Here is a 26020-nt window from a genome sequence, read left to right on the forward strand (position 1 = left end):
CTCAATTGTCACTATGATGGAGGGTTGTCTTTGCAATACAAGGAAACTCAGTAGAGGGGGACAGGCATCGGCAAACTCATCCTTCCAGGGAACCTCTGTTGAAGAACCTTTGCAAGATGCCAATAAAAAAAACAATCAGGGGTTCTGTAAACCTAGACTCTGTGTTTGCAACCCACAATAATAAAACAGCATGGAGTAATAGGAGTGCTATATTGGCGACGAGGATTGGGCCAAGGAGAAAAGGCCCCCAGCAGCAGCAATATTGATTATAGTTTGGATGCACCCGGACGGAGCAGTACACTACATGTGTAATAGCAGGCGAGAAACACGGCCATTCTCCTGGAGCGGAGTAAACCAGTAAGGTGTATCCTGGAGCGGAGCACGAATTCTGAGGAAGAAGTCAGTGCCTGGGAGTGAGGTAAACCACGAAGGAATCCTGGAGCAGAGCACGAATACTGAGGAGGTTGATTTGTGGTTTGTGATTTGCAATTACGAGAGACTGCGCTGACAACATCAGCAGAGGTCCCACCTGAGGTCACTCACTATTTGGATTGCCATTGCCTTGACTACTCACTGTCATGCAGTTACACACACGGCTGCGGCTTGCAGTTGTTTATCTTTGAATAGAACCCGGCTGTCAGGTGAACGAATAGTCGACCAAGCGAGCGAGGAATTCTTGGAATGTTACAGCCTGGGGTCACGTCAGCACGCAAGTAGACTAAGGGACGTGGAAACGTGGCGGCCATTTTTACGTCGTGTCAATAAAACGTTTCGAACTAACGAGATGGTCGAGTACTTTGACACACAGCAACTGGTTGTGCAGTTGGACGCCGGACCTGGAACGGTGGATCACACAGAAATCTACCTGGTGGGTGCACACCTTGTAAAATTAAGTACAGTTGAGTGACATTGTGGCTGTGCAGAGTTTGTTGTCTGGGGGTGACATTCTTTAATTCACAGCATGGCAAACGTCCCAGCCCCAGTTTTCTTCCTTCCTACACCAGGTGAGCCTAGAGTGCGTTGGATAGACTGGAAGGAGGGATTTCAAAAATATGCACTGGCAGCATTTGGACCCAACTTCTCCAATGAGCGCAAAGAGGCGCTCCTATTTCACTGTTTAGGCGCCGCAGGGCAGGAAGTGGTCAAAAAACTACCAGAACCTCCAGACATTCCTGATAGGGGGGCCATATGAGAAAACATTAGCAAAATTAGACAAACACTACTGTGTTGAAGAGAATATAATTCTTGAAAGGTACAAATTTGCTACAAGAGCTCAGAAAACTGGAGAGAGTATTGAGGAATTTGTAACTGCTCTCAGAGGTTTAGCCATCAAATGTAGATTTGACCATTGTCGAGATGAGCATGTCAGGGATCAACTCATGATTAAGTGTTCTAACGATAACATCAGGAAGGAGTTATGGAAGGAAAGAAATCCTTCTCTTGATAGAGCAATTGAGATAGCGAAAATGATAGAACACACAGACAAATGTATACAAATGCTTCAAGTGGATAATACATCTCAAGATAAGCCCAAAACAGATGACAATGAAGCTGCCATACACAAGGTTTCGAGAGTGATGCAGAGAGGTGCGGCAACTTCGCGTCGCCCTTGGCAAATGGGTAGGAGACCTGAGGGTCGCCAAGGTCCCTCTACCAGAGCATGGGGACAAGGATCATCTACCAGAGGGTCGCCCAGTGAGAATGTTACATTCAGGGGTAGCAGGGACTCTGGTTATCCTAGAGGTGCATCAACTAGGAGGTGTTTCAGATGTGGGAGTCTATCTCACAAAGCATCTGACAAAGAATGTTATGCAACACACATTGTATGTAATGAATGTGGGGTCAGGGGACACATGGCTAGATGCTGTAGGAATTTTTATACTGCCTCAGGTCAAATACATGAAGTCAATGCAGATCAAGAATTTATATCAATTGATGATGCTGGTAGGGAAGTTATTTTTTCTGTCAATGCCATCGATGGGAAGGTCAGGAAAAAGAAACCATATGCAACTGTGTTAGTTGGAGGGGTGCCAGTATCAATGCTCATGGACAGTGGAGCAGATTATACTTTGATAAGTGTGCAAGTGTGGAAGGAGAAATTTGGATGTTGTACATTGTGGGAGAATGTAGTCAGAGCAAATGCTTATGGAGATGTGCCCATAGAAATTTTAGGGTGCTTTAAAGCCGAGCTCCAATTCAAAGACAGGAAGGCGATAGGGACTGTCCATGTGGCCAACAGAGGTGGAGAGCTTTTGTCCTGGAGTGATCAGGCAGAGCTCAAGATAAGACTTGCATATTTAAAACTGACAAGGTTGAATATCTAGGTCATGAAATTACAGGTGAAGGGATCAAACCCAAAGAAAAGGCCATAGAAGCCATTCGCAAGATGGAAGCACCAAAATCCAAAGCAGACATACTGTCTTTTCTAGGTTTGGTTGAATTTTATGGCAACCCTCGTTAGAGGGTTGTCAAATTTGTCAAGGAATATGAGGATGTTGACTCGTAAAGGTGTTACGTTCAAGTGGAATGAATCATGTGAGGAAGAGTTTGGTAAGATTAAAGATGCCATAGTTAATGCACCCATTTTGAAAACGTTTGAAGAAAGTAGACATTCATTACTATTTGTGGATGCTAGTGACTATGGTATTGGGGCAGTCCTAATTCAGGAAGATCAGGAGGGATTACACACCATAGCATTTGCATCTAGATCTCTCAAAGGACCTGAGAACAGATACTCAGTGGTAGAAAAGGAAGCATTGGCTTGTGTCTGGGGAGTGAAAAAATTCAAAAGATATCTGTGGGGCAGAGAATTCACAGTATGTACTGACCATAAACCCCTAATAGGAATATTTACCAAAGGTGGTCTGGAGGGAGTCTCCAGACGCATCATGAAGTGGGTGACGTCTCTACAAGGCCTGCAATATGACATGCTTCACGTTAGTGGTGAAACCAACGTAGATGCTGCTGCCCTATCCAGATCAGTAGTGAGAGAAATTGTGTCTGAAGAGTCTCCTCTGACTCGTGAGAAAGGTGTTGAAATATTTCAAGTTCATGAGTCAGTAAAGAAAGAAGAGTGGGACAATGCATGTTCTGAGGATGAATTGTACCAGAGAGTTTTAACATTGGTGACGCAGAACAGAATAAGAAATTATCTTGGTGATTTAGGTGGGTTTGCCAAAGTTAAGGAAGAACTCTGGATTGATAAAGGATATTTACATAGGGGACATCAGATGGTTGTACCTATCAAAATGAGAAAATTAATAATTGAGCTAGCTCATGTTGGGCATTTGGGACTGCCTAGAACCAAAGGCTTAGTTAGAGCAGAATTTTGGTGGCCCAATCTTGACAAAGACACTGAAGAAGTGGTCAACAATTGCTGCGATTGCATTGAAGGTAATAAGGGTCTCAGAATTCAGAAAGTACCCATGACTGTTAGGAAGCCATCCACGGTTCCCTGGGATGAGGTTGCTTTAGACTTACTAGGTCCTTTCAATATCAGTGGTGGGAGAGACACCTATGTATTGGTTGTCATAGATTTATTATCCAAGTGGCCTGAAATATTTACACTAAGAGATATATTCAGCAGTAGCATCATTAAATGTTTGGAGCAATTATTTTGGAGAGAGGGATTCCCCAGGAAGTGTTTATCAGATAATGGCACCCAATTGGTTTCCAAGGAATTTAGAGAGTTTTTGAGTAACCATGGCATAGAACAAGTAACTACCTCATTATATCATCCCCAGACCAATGGGTGCGTAGAACGCTTCAACCGCACTCTCATGGATGCCATTAGAATTGCGGTAGCCACAGGAGGTGACTGGGTCAGGACCATAATGGAGAGAACATTCCAATATAGACTAGCACCGCACAGTGTTACGGGTGTATCTCCATTTGAATTATTAAGAGGGAGGAAACCTAACTCACACATGTGTCCAGGCTGGATGGGAAGGTCAAAATTTGTAGGAATAGATCTGGAGGGAGTGAGAGAGAAGATATTTGAATCAGGGGTAAGATCCAAGGAGCAATATGACAGGAAAAATGCTTGTAGAGAATTCAGTCTTGAGGAAGGTGATTGGATCAAGATCAAACTTCCCACCAAGGTGCGCAAAGGCGCATCCATATTTTCCCAGCCCAAACAAGTTGTTAAAGATTTGGGATCTTCGGTTCTTGTTAAAGGAGGTGGAGTCTGGAACAAGGAGAGGATAGCTATTTGCAAAAAGGTAAACAACACCTTGTAACTGCACTGCACGGTAGTTACTGCATTTTACTTTCCTCCACATAGCGGTGCATCAGATATTATGTAAATAAGGAACCATTTGATTTTCAATGAAATTGTTTATCTACTTTAGGCAAACATTTATATTTTGGTAAAAGGAAGGGAGGTGTTAGGAGGTGTTTAGATTTACATCATTGTGTTTATAATTACATCATTTCAGCTGCTGCCATGTAATCTAGTTACCAAAGAACCTTTGTTGTTATGATTAAGCAAGGGTTCCAGATTCGAGCAGAGAGAGGATTGAGAGCAGGAGGACAGCCCACAGCTGGGGGCCTTTCTCTTGGATGAACTAACTAAATAAATCCTCACTAAAGACAAGGATTGCAGTGAAGTGTGGTCATTTACTTATTAACAATCATCCACCCCCGGGGTCTCCCTCAGCCAGGCTTGGACTCCCTTCGCTTTCAAAGACAATGTAGGCCCCCCTCGTTTGGGCTCAGACCTTCCTTTCACTTATCGTAATGTCCTTTAAATTGAGTAACTTCAATACTATACGTTTGTCACTGTTGCAGGCTCCCCTCGACTGGGCACAAGCCTATTTTTTATTCTCTTGGGATCGAAGATTTTCGATTGTGCTATGGATTTTTCTTAGACCCTCGCAGGGCCATTTCGATCTTTCTATCCAATCTCAAAAGTTCTTTTTGCAGTATACCTTCCTGGCAGAGATCTTTCGACTGCGCACCCACGCGGTGCCAGCCCGCTCTGCTGTCATGTAGAAAAGGGTGTCTTTCTTCCTGTCTTCCCCAATGTTGCACTTTTATCTGGATCACATCACTAGGGATTTCACCAATCTTTCATCAGTGACACTCTCGCCGCTGGTAACCTTTGTTCAACACAGCTCGGCCTTGCACAGGTTCTCTCAACTCACTGGCTGGCTGGAGTTACGTCTCCTTTGCCATGCCATAGCCTCTCTCTCACTCTGAATCAGCTTCTTGGCTTCACGTTCTTCTCCAGTCTCTCAGGGCTTCCTTTTTTGCACTCTGGCTTTCCGGGTCCTCTCTGTGTTCCCAACTTTTCCCCAAAAGTTCTTAGGGTTCTCCCTCTGTCGGGTTCGGACCCATCTCAGTTTTCACAAAGAACCAGTTTTGGACTTCCAGTCCCAGATTGCACTGTGGTGTATTTTTCTCCCACTTCGCTAGCTCCAGATATTGGCATTCTTGTGGTTTAGGAGCAGCAAGAGCAAAAAGGGGATGTATGTCGGGGTCCTACCACCTGCCCCTCAAAGGCCTGGGTTCTCCTTTGTGGCCCAGGGGAGGAGCTCTGATGTGGGTGCCACCAGGCAACCCCAGCTGCCCCTGGTTTGACTTCCTGGAGGCACAGCTTCCACTTCACTCGGCAGCCTCCCTGTGCTCACAGGTCCAGTGTCTGGCCAGCTCTTCCTCCTCCAGGCCTTCAGGTTCTATCCAGCACAAATGGTCTCCCTCTGACTTCTCTGCACCCTTCAGCATTCCCAGCTCACTCAAAATGCTGTTTCTGGCTGCTGCTTTTATACTCTCAGCTAGAGTTGATTGGAGTCACGTGTGAGTAGTTGTCCCTCCCTGCCTAACTTTACCTGACCTCATTATCGGGACAACATGGAGACTGTTCATAGGAATCCATTGTCCATTAATTCCTATGGGTAATCCTCATGACTCGCATCTGCCTCTTCTTCGTTCCAGTCCTTGGGTATTTCTATAGGGGAATGGGATTATGGGAATTGTGGTGTTCTACAAAAAAGGGCTAAAGATATTGTAGATTTGTGTCAGGAAAAGGGTTTGAATGTAGGGTTGTTGAAAAGTGGGTTTTCTAGGAAAGAGTGGTAAAGATCATGTTGGAATTTAGTGATGGTCTTTGTTTCCCCTATGGTTTCGCCTTTTCCTTACAGAAAGGTACTGGGGTATGATGGGACTCTGTTGACAATATCCCATGACAAGTGAGGGGATTTCGGATAGGGGTGTATCGGAATGGGAGGAATACCATGTCTCGCCCAAGGGCATGTCTCCCATAGTCCCCAAGGACCCCCTGCCCAGGTGATCCTCCCTCGCTTGTCCGCCCCCCAGGGTTGGGATCCAAGAGCGATGGCTCTCCCCTGGACACCTGAACATAGCATCTGCAAGAATAGCATGGGATAAATGCCTCAGATTTCTCACACCCACCACCAACAGAGACTAAAGGATGGGCTGTCCTTCCAAGATACTGAGCTGGACAGAAAGACTTGGTTCAGTATTTTGTGTCCTGGACTACACTTAGTAACTTGAGGGGGATACACTGACAGGGAGATGGTGGCCATCGCAGAGACAGAGGCATGGATATGAATGTCCCAGATTGGGCAGATTTAGCTGTGTAGAAAGATGCTTTCTGGACGAACACACAGTAAAAGCAGTTGCATAAATGAAGGACACAGTCCCAGTGCAACACCACTGGGACATATAAATACAGCAGTGCGGAGGTAAGCGGAAGAATGCTTTCCTGAATTTCTGTGATTGTTTAAACCAGGGTTCAAGCAACTGTTAGCAAGTGGAGAGCTGATGAGTGAAATTGTGGGTCCTAAATTGTCCATGGTCTGTTTTACCTTCATTTGAGCCCACTTTCAATATACACCAACCTCCACAGTCATGCTGTGAGTCAATCACGCCCTGTCGGGATCAATTGCATGGTTCCTCAGCCCCACTTCACTAAGTACATTAAGTGGTCTTGCACAGCACCCGCCTGGCATTTTTGGGGGCCTTGCTGTGTGTCGCCATGTTCCAAATGTGGGACTGGGGATCACACACACATACACACCCCCCCCAGACACGCTTATGCCTGTGTGCCGGTCTGATTCTACGTGTTTGGCCGTTTCACTTGGGAGTATGTTTATCTGCATGGGAAATCTGAAGATCTAATAAGGTTACAGTGCATTTGATCCGGGTTAGCCACTGATGCGTGGCTGTGGTACAGTTAAAGTGGTGAGCTTTGTGATGGCTCAATTAACGTTGGTGTGGAAATTATAGGCCTGTAGTGGCCATGTGGGGGATTTGTGTGCATTGTAATGTGGAATTAGATTTTAGCTGTGAGTCGATCAGTAAAGGAAAAGAGGGGATAGGCAAAGATACATGAGGAGGGCGAGAAACATAGGGTGCCTTCAGCAGAGTGATAATAGTGACCATCTGGGGTTTGTTTAAGGCGGCCTGTGGTCTGTGGGATGTCCTGATGCAAAGTAAAGTGGCACAGCAATTAATCTAGGGCAAACATTTAATACAGCTGGATAACAAAATTATCTGGGGAAACAATCAGCCTAAGGCGCCAAGAAGAAAAATAACACTGTGACAACTAAGGTGCCAAGGAGCAAAACATAGTGGGGCAAAAATTATTCTAGGGCATCAATTAGTACAGTGGAGTAGCAATTATTAGGGTAAACAGTTCATTCAGTGAGGCAACAATTAATGTAGGATGGCAACAAGCAAAATCTAGTGGGGCAACAACTAATGTAAGAGGTAAACAGGTGGCATCTACAAGGGGTCTGGTGCTTTGGGCTGTGCATTGTAGCAGAAGTATGGCTTGGGTCCCACGTCAATGCATAAATTAGTTTTCAAAAATTGATTAGCAGAGTTTGCTAATTAAAATATGTTTGATTAGCAAACAAACCTATTTGATTAGAAATGCTGTACTGTAAGACAATACTGAGACGAGTCTGTAAAATGTAAAGGTTTGCTCTATGAATGGACAATGTTTTGCAATTATTTGAAAAAGAAAGAACTTTTCTTGCACAGCACTCCCACGCAGGTCTTTGGCACTTTTAAGAGTAGAGGAGATGGTTACTGCTGAGCTCTCTCTCCATTAGCCCAATTGAACTTGCAGTGAACTGACACAAGAGGGTGGAGAGAGCCCTGCGGGCAAGAGAGGCATGCACGGTGAGCTGTGATTTCATTGAACAGGGTAATTTAAATAGCCAGCGATCTGGAGGATGCACTAGAACAGCGAGCGGTCTGGTAAATGGAAGTCGGAGGTGTGGGGGAGAGACAAAACCAGGAGCACATACAGGGTTTCCGGTCACGTGAAACAGATAGAACTACCTATTGGGCCACAAGGGTGGGAAGTGGACAGAAAACAAACGCAGAGGCAAAAGGAAGAAAATGGAGGACTAACTGAGGGCCCTACAGATGGCAGTACTTTGATTATTAGCTGAGGGGACACTCACCAGCACTGTGGGGGTGTTCTAGAGTGGGCCAAACAATCCTTGGAAAAGCTCACCTAGGATGAGCAACTCGCGGATCTGTCTAATTCTGTTCCACAACTCTAGTCTGACATTTAATCCCTTAAAGGACAGTCATTGCTCTCCAGATTCCAAGATCTGGAGAACGCCACAGAGAGGTAAGCTGGTGTTTCCGAAGGAAAAGAGCAAAGGTACAGGTCTGTGTCACAGATGGCCCCAAAATTACTCATACCCCAAGGATGAGTTCAAGGGTGTTTATTTTCAATTTCGGTCAATAATACAAGGATCTGGTCGAACTGTGCCACACTATGGCCATCCTTCTGTCGTCTCATGTGGGCATCCCACTTCCCTAACTCCTGCATCCCTCAACCCCAGGTTGTATGCTAATGATGGGTAACCTCTATTGGCTATGGTTCTAGCTATAGTGAGGGCCTAAGGCAAAAGCCTTATCTGTCAGACTTCCTCAAGAGCTTTTATAAGGGATCCCTGACATACCGCTACCCCAGGATTCTTAAAGTAAGAAATAATGGTTTAGGTGCCAAATATCAAAAACCCTTGTTCAGTATCTTCCCTCAATCCCTCCCTTTCTCTCTCTCCTTTCCCTGATCTTACTGTCTCCTCCATTCTACTCTTGCTCTCCTTTCATCTCACTCCCTCTGATCCTCTTCCTTTTCTCTCTTCTGTCCCTCCAATGCCCACTTTCTCCACGCTCTTCCTTCACCACTCTACTCTATTCCCTTCGACTCTGTTCTACTCTTCCTTCTCCCCTCGACTTGCCTCTACTGTACTCTCCTCCACCCAGTCCACCCCCCTCTTTTCACTCTACTCCCCACGCTCCGCTCCCCTCTCCCTTCTACTCTTTCATACACTTCTTTGACTCCCTCAACCACTCTTCTTTCTCACAATCACTTATTCTACTACACTATCCTACTAACCTTCACACATTCACACAACCATACACTCATACACAGTCAGTCTTTCAATAATGTCTCACTCTCTCTCACAACCAACACTGTACCTGAAACATGCTCCACAATATTCTCCAATTTACTCTGCTCCACCGTCTTTCCACTGTCTGGTCTCTCGCTCTGCCTCGGCTTCACCTGACCTCACCTGAACTCTTCTCACCATGTTTCATTCTTGGCGTGGTTGTACACCACCCCCATGCTCTTGTCTTCTTTGTCTCCTCCTCCCCATGGGTTGCCTTGATCACATGTTTCACGGGTCTAATCTATCTCTCTGGTTTCCCTGGGGTTTGGGCCACAGCAATGGGAAGGTTTTAAAACTCTCCATCGCCCTGCCCTCTTTTCACATGCAGCGCAATATACAGTCTCTTTTGATGCAGGCTTCTGGATGTCTGCTGCTGACACAGAGGTGCAGCAAGTCTGTTATGATCAGTAAACTACTTCACCAGGCTGGCATGCAAGACCACCTTTCTTCATTAGAGTCAGTGTTTTTTCCATAGTGTGCGTGTGACGAGACACCCCCAATGCATGGCCTTCTGGGTCAGGTAGTTATGTATAGATAGAAACAGAACTCTGGCCAGCATGGAGTAAATCACTCATTGAGTGACAGAAAATAGTACCTGGTGCATAAAATATGGCACACACGGGTGGGGGTAGATCTGCGCCCCTTCCAGCTACCACACCTCACCTCTGGGGCAGGTCTGGCTACGGTAAAGAGCATGGTAGGTCTCCTGCCTCAGGATGAGAGCGGTCACTATAGCCCCCTTAATAGCATCATGCCCCTCGTGGTGTCACATCTGCAGGGACAAGTCTTTCTAAATCGAACTGTCACACCCTGGCACACACGAGTGCACACAGGGGCTGACAGGCCCAGCGGCACCAGGAAGCGCAGGATGAGGAGAACGGGTAAGTGGGTTGGTGCGTGTGTTGTGTGTATGTAGGTGTTTTGGATAAGAAGAGTCATGGGTGGGGAGGGGTGGCACGGGGGCGAGGTAATAACGTGGGAAAGCAGGAGGTTGAGGGGGGTGGAGGAGCAACAGGGCTGCGCGCGTGAAAAAATACGTAAACGCGATAAAAAATAACACGCGCTGGTTAAAATGGACTCGCTCTCTATCGCTACCGAACTCACGCGGAGAAACGAAACGTATTTCACGTAAAACAGTTCACGCGTTTAAAACAACTCGCGCTTCATCAAAATGGACTCGCGCTCTATCGCAAACCAACACGCGCTTTCTCATGAGACGTCATTCACGTAAAAAATGTACACGTGCTAAAATTCACTCGCGCAGTTCTTTTGGGCACGCGCTCTATCGCAAAACAACACGCGCTTTCTCATGAAACGTCTTTCACGTTAAAAATGTACACGTGCTAAAATTCGCTCGCTCAATTCATTTGGGCACGCACTCTATCGCTCTGAATACCCGCGCGCTTTCAAAAACACGTAAACAACGACTTGCGAGCTCGCGCACACATTAAACAGTCTTTAAGAACATTACACGCAGTTAATTAACTTTAAACTCCTACACATTATCTTCAAGCTTGTCTTCCTTATAATAACTTTAACTGTAAATGTCTCTTTTCTCAAATGACTTTGAAATTTGTTAACTCTTTAAGTTTTCTTCTAAAGAAAATGAAAGTTCACTGTGACAATCTTAAAATCTTTAAAGGAACGATCCCACCTGATGTCTTCTTGTTCAAACTGGATCAGCAAACGATATTCTTACTTCTTTGGTAGATCTTCTGAGCTCTGAAAAGGCCTTACTTAAGGAGCTTAACTAATGTACAACCAGCCACTGAATTTCTCTGGATGAAAGGCGGTTTAGAATCTTGCTCACCTCCCAAGAATCAAACCCATTGTCCTCTCCACCAATCAGGCAAACCAAACATATCATTGTTCCTTTAACCAATCAAATTAAGTTTCTTTCTCTCCATCTTAACTTGGGCAAGCACAATGTTAATTCTATGTACAAACTCTTCCTGTTACTAACCCAGCCAGTCCTGACAGCACAACCAACCCAGCCAGCTCTGAAGGCACAATGTTAATCTTGTTACTCTTCCTGTTACTAACCCAGCCAGTCCTGACAGTGGGATCAGGAGGTGAAACCCCTTAACTTAAAAAAGGGTGTTTTGTGTGAAAATACCTCATTATTAAGGTCTCGGTATATATGATCAAAAGAAAAACGGGCAATAAAAATCAGTCTTTTTCTCATGAGACCTTAAAAATGAGGTCTTTTCACATAGACTGACTGAGGATGCTGGGACAGAGAGATTCCCGGGACAGCATCCACAGAAGAGGCCTCTTTGGGAAGGGTAGTTTCATAAAAGAGGAGACAAAGTGGCCGACCCATGGAAAAGAGGCGAACCAACTGAAATCCCAATGAGTGAATGGGTTGCTCTCTTCTAGGACTCACTACAAAATGGGCTAGTATGAGGGAGGTTGGGGAGGGAGGGTTGACTCAGCTTGGTCTGGCCTATTTGTCAATGGTCACTATGCATTTCTCTAGAGGTTCCTCTTCCAAAAGAGAAAACCAGACAGTAGACTGTAGTCCTACAGAGGTGACCTGGCGATCCCCTCAGGGGCTGTCTTACTTAAGGTTCTGGAGAATGCCCTTTGATTACCTGGGGTTTGGAGCTCCCTTATCCTGAGGAATTCCGCAGGCATTCGAAGATCACATTCACAAATTGGGCTGCATAGAAAGACTGCAATAGAAGGGAACGGATGGTGTATACAAATTTATCAAGGGTCCCTCAAGCTATAACAGTAGCTTCCCATTTAGTTTGGTGGCACCAGTGTATTTTATGTAAGAGTGAAGAGACATTGCACATGGTGTGTGCTCCCTTGGCAGCTTTTGGTATTGTTGTTATTGTGGATATTGTGAATAATGATTACCACCAATAATGAGATAAAATAGCAACATGAATTATGCAAATACATATATCTGATCATAGTAATATCGCTGTTGATAGAAAATAATGACTGTAATAAATCCAATTAATTAAATAATAGTAATACGAATACCAGTACAGATCTATGTGCTAGTGCTGATTTTTGTATACCTGTGGCAAAAACTCAGGCCCTTGCATTCTGATTATCTTTGTTTTACAGGGTGCACCCCCATATGCTTTCACCCCTTGCAGCTGCCACAGTCCATATCCCATTTGTCTTAATAATGTATGGGGGGGGTGGATATACTGGTATGCTGCTGCTGATGGTGGTTTGTTTTACGACTGGCATTAATCAAAATAAAAAGCTGGCATAGAGATCCGAAATGAATACTACACGTAATAATATTAATAGTAATAATATGCATAATAAAATGTTAAGACATTATTATAATAATACTCATAAATAGAAGCATATTGATGCTGGGGGGCGGGGTTCTACTGATGATAAGCTAGTGCCCCCAGAACTGCTCTACCTCTAATCTTTGATTTGCTTCTATCTTGCCTAGGAAGCTCTCTACCCTCAAAAAGTACCTGGAGGACCGTGGCTATGACACAATGAAGATCTGGGCGGATATAGAAGACGTCATCATAAAGACCCTGATCTCCGCTCACCCGATCATCAGACACAACTACAGCTCCTGCTTCCCCACCCACAGCATGGGCAGCGCTTGCTTCGAGCTCCTGGGCTTCGACATCCTCCTGGACCGCAGGCTCAGGCCCTGGCTGCTGGAGGTGAGGCTCTGGGCGGGATGGGTTTGAGAGTAAGCAGGCTTGGCTGGAAACCTCAAAGTGAGAACAGTTCTCCATTTTAATATCACAACAGAAACCACATTTTGGAAAACCTTAGAGATGCATCACAAGCCCTCAGATTTGGATTGATCCACCTTAGAACGTAAAGCTTTCACTAGGATGTGGCCTGCCCTTCATGAGAACACCTTGGATGACAGAGCTTTTCCTTAGATCTAGACAGCTTCACAATAGTAGCACCTTGGAGAGCTCTGATTTGGACAATCTATCCCCTACCTGTTAACACTTAAGACAGCAGAGCTATTTCTCAGATTTGGCCAGCGTCTACATGTCAATACCTTAGACAGCAGAGCTATCACTCAGACTTGCACAGCCCCTACTTGCTATCACTGTAGAATCAAAGCTAACCTTCACATTAAGGTGATAACGCCTTAGACAGCAGAACAGTCTTTCAGTTTTGGACAGGTCCTACATGGTAAGAATTATGGCAGCAGAGCTGTACTTCAGATTCTGAGAGATGCCTATATACCACATTAGGATGCACCTTAGATAGTAGAGCTGTCTCTCAGACTCTGACGCTCTCTCCTGGCCAATATTTATCTCCCATTCTGGACTTCCAAACTCATGCCTTTCTGATATTCCCCTCACTCCAGGCTTACATTCCTTCCTTAATCACTACTACTCCAGGTGCAATTGCAATCAACTAAACCTGGACCTATGATCTATGACAACAAAAGAACCCACCGGCTAACATTCCTTGGCCAGAATAAATGGGAATTTACAACCGGCGACAGACAAAAACCTCAGATACCCGAGGTTACATCTAGAGTGGGACAAAAGCAAAACAAAAGAGGTGATGCTGGAAGGTTTAGAATAAATCTTAACCTCTGGAATTGCTCTGGGCAACCCTCCAGACCATTGTAATACGCTTACCAACCCATTACAGAAAGGGAAAGACCATATACAAATCAAGCTTGGTCCCACCCCCAAAGGGGAAGTCCAGCCCGAACTGCTAGGTCACATCAGTTCTGGCCTAGCAGTTCGGGCAGGTCTGCTCCCATTGGTGTCAGTACCGGACTGATTTGCATATGGCTGGACCCCTTTTGCAATGGCGCAGACTAGCTAAAAAACACCCATCACTTTTTTGTTTTTAGTATGTCTCCCTTGTGAGAGAGGGTATGCCCAGACGTGGGTCCCTTACTCGCTGCGCCATAAGGAACCAAGTTGCACCTCCCAGAGGAGGCCCAACAAAGCCGAAACATGTCTGGGGTTGCTTTTGTTTCCCTGCAGAGGGGACCTGGCCTAGCAGTTCGGGCAGGACTGCTCCCATTGGTGGCAGTACTGACTGATTTGCATTTGGCTGGACCCCTTTTGCAATGGCGTACAGTGGCTAAAATAAAGTGGTGTGGAAGGTTGCCCAGAGCAATGGCAGTGGTTCAGATTAATTTCGAAACCTTCCACCCATCACTTTTTTGTTTTTACATCTAGAGTGGTAACCAAGATCGATCTGTTGCATCATGGCATACTCGACCCTCCCACACAGAACCATGCCACCAGTCGTCACCCTGGTACTCTCAAGACTGGCTTCTGCCAACACAGTTTACCTTTGCCTCCGAAGCTCAGCAGCAACAATCCTCCTAAGACTGCAAAGATGGGAACACATCACCCTGGCCTGAAGACAGTACAGTGGCTCCGTGTTAAGCTTCGAATACATATCAAAACCATGGTCCTCATTGCAAGTTTGTTGGTATCTCTGTGGTAAATCCGCCAAGATAACACCAAATGGTATTACCGTTAACACAACTTGGTTCGGCGGAATTACTGCTGGATTACAAGTGGCAGTAGGCAATGCTAGTCCCCATAAATTAGAGTCCAAAGGACTAAATGGTGGATTCTGGTGGTATTACTGCCAGCAGTAATTCTGCCGGTGGTAATATGGCTGATTTGGGCAGTTTTGGGCAGTAAGGCAGAGGAATTACCTCCAGGTTCTTGCTGGAGGTTTTTCCTCCACCTTACCACCTAACTTGTAGTTGAGCAGTGCAGTAATATGGCGGTAATGATATTACCACCAATCTTTACCACACCGTCCAACTCGTAATGAGTATCATCTCGCACCCTGCCTTCCATGGGCCTACATTTTACCAAACAGTTGTTAATCCAATATGCAATGCTGTTGTATTAACAGTCCACTGAAAATGGCAAGGAGGGTCTTTTTTGTTCCTGGCAACTAAACTATGAAGCAACATGCCTGCACGACACTGCACAGTAGAAGACCACCTTCAACCTTAAAGTGTCTGAAAACCTGTCCTACTTAAAATGATATACTAACACAGACACATATGCTGCACGCCTGGCCGTAATTGGGCTGGTACTACACCCATTACCCATTATGGACTCAGGGCTCCGAGTCCCCCCCACCTCCCTTCACCCCCACAACCTCTGATCAAACAATGTGCTCCAGAAGCCTGACTTGCACATGTGATATCCATAACAGGCATGAGATGTCAACCCCACCCCTCATGGGCTGCACAATGCCAAATTTAGGATAACCATATTACAGAGACCCTCACAATCTGCTCTGTTTCACAATAGACATGGGAGTGGAAGTCCAATCTTCGTTTGCAATACTGCTGTTATGCTTGTCAGTTGGTCTAACCATACCATGTAACAGTTTATTGAGAGGCCACCCTCAAAACAGGGAGTTCTTTCACTCCCCACTCAAAGTGTCATACAACAAACTGTTTAATGGAATTTTTATTTTAGCCCTATCTCCAATTAGTCTAGTACCCCTTGGATCCCTCCCCCTGAGGTACCAATGAGCCAAGAACCAGGCATCTATACATGAAATATATTTACGTTTATTTGAATTAGATGTTAAGAAAGATCGCACAAACTACACCCGCCACCTTCCTTGTGGCTCACAATGAACTTCTTGTTACACAAATAAATCACACAAATTAATTGGGTAAACACACAAATCACAGTACTTTATCTCAATTTTAATTCAAGAAATAATTGGCACTGGTCAGTGAACACAAACAATTACAAATGTATTGCTGTGCAATTTTGATTTTCCTGTATGCTTAAAAGGCTAGCAGGTTAGTTTTACAAATTTGGGCAAATGCATATGGCAATTGTTATTTCACCCACACTTTCGCTTTAAAATAAACAGACAGTTTGTTGTACAGGACCCCCCACCGCCCTGGTCCTGGTCTGGGATGGTCTGACAGCAAAATTAGGATGATTGAAGAATTTTGGATTTCAGACCCCCTTCCACTGAAAGGCCTGTGTTGGGGTAATTAGGACAAAATGATTGAACTGATTTAAGAACAAAGACATCCCTCTTCCTTAAAGAAGTCGGGGTCAACAAAACAAAAAGGATTACCCAATTAAATTATAGGCTATAGTTTTTCAGCGCACACCGGGAAGTGAGCTTTGTTAATTTTGAATGTTAACAAAAATCGCCCCGCAGTGTTCTCCCAAAGGGAAATATTTAAATTAATATTAATATGTTTAGTTAAATAGGCTAAGGATCTACACAGTTTTTCTCAGTCCCCCGCCCGCTATGAAGGGAAAGGATTTAAGGCCGGGAGATTCCCCCACCTTTTGGTTGCAAAGGGTTCACTCCTTCTTACATAGAAAACCTCTGTTTAAAAATCAGGAAAGTCAGCTGCATTTCAGGACCCTCTGATAAGATAGGGAAGGGGTCTGGTCACTCCACTCTCAAGGATGGCCCCAGCACACCACCATAAAACCCAGTCAGCTTTTATATCTTGCCAGAAATAGTCAGCTCCACCCAGATGCATTCTTAGCAATCTCCTCTGGTGTTTCCTTCCAGCTGTCAGATAGTAAGTTTCTGCAGCTCTCCCTGGTGGTACATTTCAGCATCTCTGTGTCTTCCTCATAGTGCATCCCCTTAATATAGCAGCAATGACACCACCAAGTTTACAATCCTGGGAAATACCCAGTAAGAGTTCTTGCAAATAGGATTGATCAGTAACCCTTCTTTCTCTACCCAACTCCTGCCTCTCTCTAAGGATTGGTTTAAGAGTCTGGAACACACATATGGCAACTTCCATTTGCAATCCCCCTTGTTTTCATGTCAGATTCTGGCAAAAATTGAGTTGTGTCTAAACTTTGTGATTTACTACTAACTGCCATAATATTTAGATTTTCTGATTCAGCAAACGATGGAAAATTAAATAACTCGACAGCCAAGTCTGCAGCATTTTGCACGACCATTTGGCAATTTTCTGCAATTTTCACAGAAAGCATAACAGTTATGAACATGCAATTTATTATCCGTATTCCAAATTTCACCCTCCACCATTCACCAACTCTTAAATTCAGGACATTTTCAGATCAGTTACAAAACTAGTTTAACTGGCCATTACAGTTCCTTAAGTCACATGTGGATGAATTTTATTTCATCATAATCGCCTGGAAATTATCTGAAAAATGACACATAAAGAAAATCCAACTTATGGTTGCTGGGGAAATGCCTGCATGATAATAGTCCTTTTAAACAAAGGGAATCTTCATATGTGCAAATATGAGCTTCCCTTCCCCCACGCCCTTTGTCTCTCTGGGCCAGTGATTTTATTAGTCTCTTTGGAGTTGGTTGCTTGTTTGCAGTTGTAGTTTCAGCCGCCCTTAATTATAGTCTTGTTTTCACACCCCCTTCTTACATTCTGGTCATGCATTAGCCAAAATAGTTGGCCTGCATATAGCTGGCTTTAGAGACAGCAAGTCTCAAGGACACTTGGTTTCCACACGTTTCAGGCAAGCCACATTTTATTGTCCTCGTAAATCACTGGGATGCAAGCCAGGCTTTCCGTGGGGGGAGTCATTTGTAACATCTGTCCCACAACAAGCAAAGGGTTGGCCTCGGGCCTACAGAAACCTTTTCCTGGAAACACAGTGGGTTTTTCTTTTCCAATGTTTGCTGGTATTTTGTATGCAAAACATAATATACATTACTTTTTTTTCAACACGCACCATCTATTTTCCCTGACATTGTTATGTTCGCAGGGGTACATTTTCCACATTTAAACTGCAAACACACATGTAAAGCCATTTTGGTGTCAGTGTTTCATGTGAAAGGGACCTTTGAATTTCTTCTGTCTTTGTAAATTAAAATGCTCCTTTTCCTTTGGTAATGAGAGGTAGGCCCTTTTCACATGGCCCTTCAGTTCCATTGGTTTGGGGGCCTTTGACTACACCTCACATGCTCACCTCCCCGTTCTTCTAAGATTCGTTCATGGGGAAGAGCAAGGCAGAGTAGGGTTTTCACCTGACCCCTTTTCTTTTTCTTTCATAATTTTCTTTTGAAATCAGGGAGTGGGCACTCCAGTCCCCCCTTTCTTCTTTTATTAGCGAGTGGAGACTTCAGCCTCCCCTTCAATCTTTGGGTTGGAGGGTGTTGCACATCACCCCCTTTCTTTTCTTCTTCCCATGATCCCTGCGGTTCTCACCAGACTCCCCTGCTGCCCCCAGGCTGGAAATTAAGCAAGCTATTTATCTAACAAAGAGAGGTTCAGTACTTTTTACACACCATATTTCCCCATAAGATGTACGTTGCATTCGAGACAAAAATATTACATAGAAAGAGACATTTCAAAACATTACATAAAACTAGACACAGTGGGCCTCATTACAAATCAGGCAGTCCGGAAATAACGGTGGCGGTAAACCCGCCGCCGCCGTTGTTTCCGGACCGCCTGATCCCGACTCCTGCAGGCGGGAGGTGATGTTCCCGCCAGGTTTGACCTGGCGGGTTTAACACCGCCTGCCTGCAGGCGGACGAGGAAACAACGGCAGCATTACAAGATGCTGCCGGTGTTTCCATGATCCCCATTCCCATCGAGTCCCATAGGACTCAATGGGAATGGGGATTAACACCATTCCGCCTCCGTGATTCCCAGAAAAAACGGGGTTGTAATGCCCCGGTAATTCCAGGAATCACGGAGGAGGAATAGTAAAACGAGTCCGGCGGTAACCAGGCGGTTTTACCGCCGCGGTTACCGCCGGACTCGTAATGAGGCCCAGTATTTCAGAACATCCATTTTGCAAATGGTTTCGCCCAAAGAATACTAGTTAAAATAATCACCTGTTATAATTCTCCATCCAGGGTTTTCACTCCTTGGATGGTTCCTCTGCTCGACTTTCATTTGGCTCCTTAATCAGTCGTAAGGCTTGTCTGGAATGGCAGCTTTTCAACTGATTGATGTGTACCCATCTTTTTTCTGTCTGTTCTCCTATTGGGATGTAGATCTTGTAGGCAACAGGCAATATTTTATCTACAATTTCAAAGACACCATACCAAGACGGAAGACATTTCTGCTCCTTGGTCTGATTCCTTTGTAGATTGTACAGGTAAACCTTGTCCCCTACTTCATATTCTTTCTTGGTGGTCTTAGGTTCTAATAGGTATTCATTCCTTCATCCGACTTTTTTTTTCAACCTTGTCCCCTACTTCATATTCTTTCTTGGTGGTCTTAGGTTCTAATAGGTATTCATTCCTTCCGCCGACTTTTTTTTTTCAATTGTGCTGAGCATTTACAAAATCATGCTGGAGGTGCTTCCTTACATTTTCAATGTATTCATGACTAGTGGATGCATTTATCAGTGTCTGCTCCTGAGGTCTGTAGAGCAGATTCTGCACCATTTTTCATCTGTTCATGAGCTTAAATGGAGATATCTTTGTTGCAGAAGATGGTGTAGACCTAATAGCCATCAGTACAAGTGGTAATCGGAAGTCCCAACTGGGCCCAGAGTCTGTCACAAACTTCTTTAAGACACTCATAATTGTTTTGTTGTATCTCTCTACCCTCCTCCCCACTTGAGGCCAGGAGGTAGGCAATGTGGAGTTTTCTTTTTACCCCTAAAATCTCCCACATCTTCGTCATCACCTCACTAGTAAAATTACTTCCTCTGTCCGACTCGATGCTTTGCGGGAGGCCGAAACAAGAGAAGATGTGATTGATCATTAGTGCAGCAGCTGTCCCCACCTTACAATTCAGGGCTGGAAGACATTCTACTCACGTTGTGAACAAGAATGTCATAGTCAACATGTACATGTTTCCTCTAGAGGAGCGAAGCACTCAAAAATCAGACCAAGGCAGTGTCATTCCCCTTTTTTGTATGGGAGCTCTGTGTGTAAGTGAACTGGGTTGAAATTGAGCACACACAAGACATCCCTTTAGGTAAGTGCCAAGGTCCTAGCCCATGTGTGGCCAGTAAGCAACCTCACCCAAGTTTTCTAATGTCATGTGAAACCCTCTTATGATCGGCCGTGGCCGTGTCATGGGTGTGATTCAGCATCAGGCTTGGGAATGTGGTAGGTAACACCCACTGGTCACAGCCAGACAGGGCTCTCCTAATCAATAAACTCTCTTGGGTCCGGAACATCTTGGAAAACTTCATCATCACTGGGAGATCCTCTTTACCGGTACAAGAAGAAAGCTCACAGGGTCTTCAATGTGTTCATAACATTTCCCACTGATCTGTTCCTCCTTCTGAGCAGTGATAAAATCTGCATATGGGGTATCTTTACTTCACTGGGCATTTGAGAGTTGACTATTCGCATGAGTTGGTGACCTGGTGACAGCAGCAACTTGGATTTTTGGCACAAAGCATGCTTCGATTTTTCCTGTTAATCAGGTACTCCACAAACCCATTCCTGGCATAATCAGAGTTAGTGATTATGACCAGTTCATTGAGTTGGTGGTGCACTGCAGTGAGGATAGCTTGATGAAAGGCCATCAACTCTGCAACCTCACTATTTCGGAGTCTTATTTAGTTACCACCAGAGTGTTCTGGGATATCTTTCACTAAGACATTCCCAAATCCACCCACTAGTTCATTTTCCCCATTGTTATCAACATGGTAGGATCACCCATCTACATAAACTGTGGGTATCCCCTGACACGTGTCTTCTTAATAGAAATTGTGTGGAGATGTTAAGTACGCCTCCATGTTGTTATTGGTCATTAAACTTTCGTCCTCGAGACAGTTTTCTTGAACGCAATCATGCAGGTCCTCCAACCGTTGCGCTAGCGGACTCGTCTTATTTTGGCCATATCTGACCTCTACAGGAAAGCCTTGCATGGATAGAATTCAGGAAGTAATTCTGGAATTATGAATGTTCCCCGCCCGGATTGTGTCACATTTAGATATTGCAATGGTTGGTGAGGAGTCTCGACAATGTTGTGCTCCCTCTGGATGAATGGGCAGTAATTTTCCAACACCCACACCTTTGCCAGGAGTGGCTTATTGCAGTCATCGAATGTTTCCTCCACAGACGACAAAGTCTTGCTCTTGTACAAGATTACTTTGTTGACCGTGTCATGCTTTTGATACAACACCGTTGTTAGGCAACTATCTGAGAACCCTGTCTCCAAGAAGAACTCCTTGTTCTTTATTGGGTATGCCAAACAAGGAGCGGGGGAAAGGCTTCCTTTCAGTTGTTTAACTGCCTCGTCTTGTTCCGGACCCCACTCCCACTTGACTCTGGCCTTTAATAAATGGACCAAGGGTCGAGTGACCTGCGTAGTCTTGAATTAACTTTCGACTATAATTAGTGAGTCCAAGAAGGCTTCTTAATTCTCTCAGAGTAGTCAGGTTCTTTAATTTCAATACGTCTTCCACCTTGTTTGCTTGGGGATTAAGACCTTCAAGGGTGATCTTGTGCCCTAAGAAGTTCACACGGGTCTTACACCACTGTGCCTTCTGAAAGGACAGTTTTGCTCCGTGTGACAAAGCAGGAGGAGAAGAGCCAGATCAGAGCAGTAATCAGAGCCAGTTAGTCAATTGTTCAACAAGCCACGAAGGCTGAAGTGATTATGTCAGCATGGGTCATGAGAAAGGATCTCTTATCTCTGTATGATAGGCATGTCTCTGACCCAATGATGAGTGAAGGAATGGGTTAAGGTGCTTTGCTTTAATACTTTTTCTCTGTTATGATTTCATTTTTTTGGAAATAACAGCTGTTAGGAGAAGATGAGGAGACCGTTGCGCCGGAGGAAGAAGCCGGTTTTTAATGGGCCTATTGATGCCAGAGCAGAGCGGCCTGTTGATCTCTGAGCAGAGAAAAGTTAAGGAATGAGGCTCCCGTTGAGCCGAGTTTGAAGAGTTATAGAAAAAAGCAGTTAAGTGATTTCTAAGGACTCAGAGACTTTCGTGAGCGAGTCGCAACAAAAGAAGTTTGTGGACACGACGTGTAAGTAACCAGATTGAAGGTGAAGCTGCAGCTGTGGGAAACAGCGCTGACATCCTCACTCCGGGCCCGCACCGTTGTAAGGGAGGAGCCAGCATCGTGGGCCGGGCCGAGACGGGCCTCCCAGGTGATCTGTAGTGCCACAGCTCCTGGAGGCTCAGCAGGCCGCGGCTCAGCAGGCATCAGCTGTTCCGGGCCCAAACGAAAGAGGAGGGGCCGGGAGTCTCCGGAGGCCGCCACGCCTCCTTCAAGCCAGCTGATTGGGGCCGCGGCATCAGAGGGTTGCTGCCACAAGAGAGGCCAGCAGATCGAGGTGAGCGGGAAAAGGAAATTACACACCAGGCCATGAATGAGATAGTAGCATGTGAACAATGAGGGTTGAAACGAACTGGAACTTTGAAAAGTGATAAAAGCGAAAGACTGAGAGACTATTATACATAACAAGTGAACAGATATAACGCTAGGTGAAAGGAAGGACGATCTCGGCTCCATTTCCTCATGCATAACACCTAACGATCTGTTGTTGGAACGCATGAATAAGAACTGACAAACAAAGCAATAAAGGAGAGAACCCCGTAAACGAAAGGCCACCTACCAAGAGGGTCTGTTAAGCCAAAGACTGATATCTGAAGTAAAGTCCAGCTGCTGTCCCAGATATAGCAACTCAGTCTGCTTTGTTTTTATCTCAAAGTTAATAAAAATTAATTTCAGTTCACCTCAGACTGTGTCCAGAGTGGTCTTTCCCATCCACTTTATCACAATTTGGTGGCAGCGGTGGGATTGACTGGAACACGATGGAGGAGTTGATAAAGACCTTAAGTGAGGGACAGCAATTGCTACAACAGGCCCTAACTCTTCAAAGCCAGCAGGCGCAGGCCGATAGACAAGCCTTCCAACAGGCTTTACAGGTTATGACCGGGGAAATGCAAAGCGCCTACCAGGCCGCAAACCCAGCAGCGGACACCACTTACACAGACATGAAACGGGTGGTGCTTGAGCGGCTGGGTCATGACGACGAAGCCTACCGGATCAAGTTTAGGGACACAAGGCTCATGTTGGAGGAAACACCCCGGCAGCTATTTTAACCGAATAAAAGAACTAGGGGGAAAAATGGATGCAGATACAAACCTCAACCACACAGGAGGTGGCCGAGAAAGTCATTCTGGAACAGTTTATTGAAGCTTTGCCTTTGCCAATGCAGAGGTGGGTTAGACAACACCATAGAAGCAGTCAACATTGCCTCGGTGTACCAGTAGGCTGGACAAGCAAAGCTGATGGTCTATCCCTCCACACCTTGGCCAAATTCAATGATCAGGAAGCCAGAGTGTGAAGGAGGAAGACTCCGACCTATCCCTGAAGCCACTGGAACATCACAGCTGTCCAGGCCACCCAGTCTCAGTGTGAGAGGGCCCCAGTGCTTTGAGTGTGGCGAATGGGGCCACCTAGCTCGCTTGTGCCTGAGAAAAATCAAGGCGGAACCGATGGACGTGGGAGGGATGGCGTCGACCAAAGATGTCAACCTCACTGAACCTGTTACAAATCGGAAGAACACGTATCCATATGTCTGTGAAGCCGAAGTAGAGGGACGACCTACCAGAGCAATGCTGGATTTGGGGAGTTTGCAAACAGCGGTGAATCCGGAGCTGGTAGGTGGTATGGAAAATTTGGAAGAGAGAATTCCCATCAGATGTGTGCTTGGTGATGTAAAGGTGTATCCAGCTAAGGAGATCCGGGTAAAGCTAGCGGGGGAACGAATGACTGTGAAAGCCGTAATAATGCCTGCGCTGCCGGAACCATTGTTAATTGGCTCTGATGTGCCTGATCTTCCGCGCCTTATCCTAAAATTAGAGAAACAATGGTTAAAGGAGGCTCCTTTCTATAATCAAGAAATTCCGTCACCTTCGCATAAGGCAAGGAAGAGTAAATGTCGAAAGAAAAGTGAAAAATAGGTCTGGATCAAACAAAATATGTACCCCATAGCTGTGGACTGGAAAATAGATGAGCAAGGGGATAGTTTTCGCATAGCCCAAGAACTCGATCCTCTCCTGAAAAATGCAAGAGATTCGACAGGAATCGAGCCAAACGGAAAAACTCCCCATTTTGTTAAAGAGAATGGTTTGTATTATCGAGTGACTAATGCTTCTAACAAAGAATCCATCCGGCAGTTGTTAGTTCCTAGCAAGTATTACCGGCCAGTCCTGGAAGTTGGCCATCTTCAAATTGGGGAGGGCCATCTGGGAGTTGAAAAAACTATGCAGAAGATTCTAGCTAGATTTTACTGGCCGGGAGTATATGGTCAAGTGGCGTGCTTTTGCCAACAGTGTCCTGAGTGTCAAAAAAAGAACCAACCAAATATAAGCAAGGCTCTGCTCCAATCAATGCCTCCGATTTTAGAACCATTCCATGTGATTTCTAAGGACACAGAGACTTTCGATGAGCGAGTCACAACAAAAGAAGTTTGAGGACACGACGTGTAAGTCGCCAGATTGAAGGTGAAGCTGCAGCTGTGGGAAACAGCACTGAAGCGCTGACATCCTCACTCCGGGCCCCCACTGTTGTGAGGGAGGAGCCAGCGTTGCGGGCCGGGCCAAGACGGGCCTCCCAGCTGATCTGCAGTGCCGCGGCTCCTGGAGGCTCTAAGGCGGCGGCTCAGCAGGCATCAGCTGTTCTGGGCCCAAACGAAAGAGGAGGGGCCGGGAGTCTCCGGAGGCCACCGCGCCTCCTTCAAGCCAGCTGATCGGGGCCGCGGCATCAGAGCGGTGCTGCCACAAGAGAGGCCAGCAGATCGAGGTGAGCGGGTGTCAGGGTCCGGCTTGACTGAATTCCACAGGAGCTGATGCTGGCCCCACAGACCCTCACCAGGAGTTCACCTCTCAACCCTTAAGTATAAGCTGAGCTGAGAACCCCAAGAAAGAGAAAGGGGAATTTGGAGAAAAGAACAACTGAGACACTGCAGCCCTGCAACCGTCTGGTAGGCTCTGGTATCTGTAGTAAACAAATACACTTGGTTACTTATATATTAATATAAACTTCTTTTCTAAAATTATTTTAAAATAAACTCTTAACTTCATTACCTCTTAAACTTCTGTATAAGACTGAGAGGTTAATTATCTGTATGGAATATCTTGTAAACAATTATAATGCTTAGTGCATATGGTCTCAAGCCATTCAAGTCTCTTTAGAATCCTAAAGTAATGACCCTTGCAAGCACCTTACAGATTTAGATATTCTTCTTTGCTTTTTTAGTTCTTTTAACTCTATAAAGTTCGAGTTTTAAATGCTTTTGTGAAATGCAGTCTTTCTTTGAAGAATTGAATTCCTTTTGCATAAAATTACATAAATAGAAACTCATAAACTTTCTTGAATGCTGCTCTCCTTCTGCGTGTGAACCTTTTCTTTTTACACATACGAACGCATAGTTTCTTTCTCGACACGCGTTTGTGATAAACACGCGAAATCACAAGATGTGAAAAATTGTCCTCGCATATAAAATTCACATGCGCATATTAACAAATACACGCGCGCTAAAAAACAACTGGCGCTAAGTAAATGGACTCGCGCGCTATGGCTACCGAACACACGCGGTTATACGCAACATCACTCACTTAAAAATTGTACACGCGTTCAAAACAACTCGCGCTTAGTTAAAAATGGACTCGCGCTCTATCGCAACCCAACATGCGCTTTTTTACGCA

The 26020-nt window shown here is 45.2% G+C and overlaps 1 protein-coding gene across 7 annotated transcripts in view; it reads left to right on the forward strand.

Annotated features, from left to right (window-relative positions):
* The window catches only part of TTLL6 (tubulin tyrosine ligase like 6), a 592552-nt gene that overhangs the window by 261937 nt on the left and 304595 nt on the right, over nucleotides 1-26020 (forward strand). For all 7 annotated transcript variants that reach the window (XM_069634591.1, XM_069634596.1, XM_069634593.1 and 4 more), the window contains exon 9: nucleotides 12868-13093. In XM_069634591.1, the coding sequence (XP_069490692.1) occupies nucleotides 12868-13093 (226 nt within the window). The remainder of the gene's footprint in view (nucleotides 1-12867; nucleotides 13094-26020) is intronic.

The sequence above is a fragment of the Ambystoma mexicanum genome, chromosome 13 (assembly GCF_040938575.1).
Source record: "Ambystoma mexicanum isolate Mex_15411 chromosome 13, UKY_AmexF1_1, whole genome shotgun sequence".
Classification (NCBI taxonomy): Eukaryota; Metazoa; Chordata; class Amphibia; order Caudata; family Ambystomatidae; genus Ambystoma; species Ambystoma mexicanum.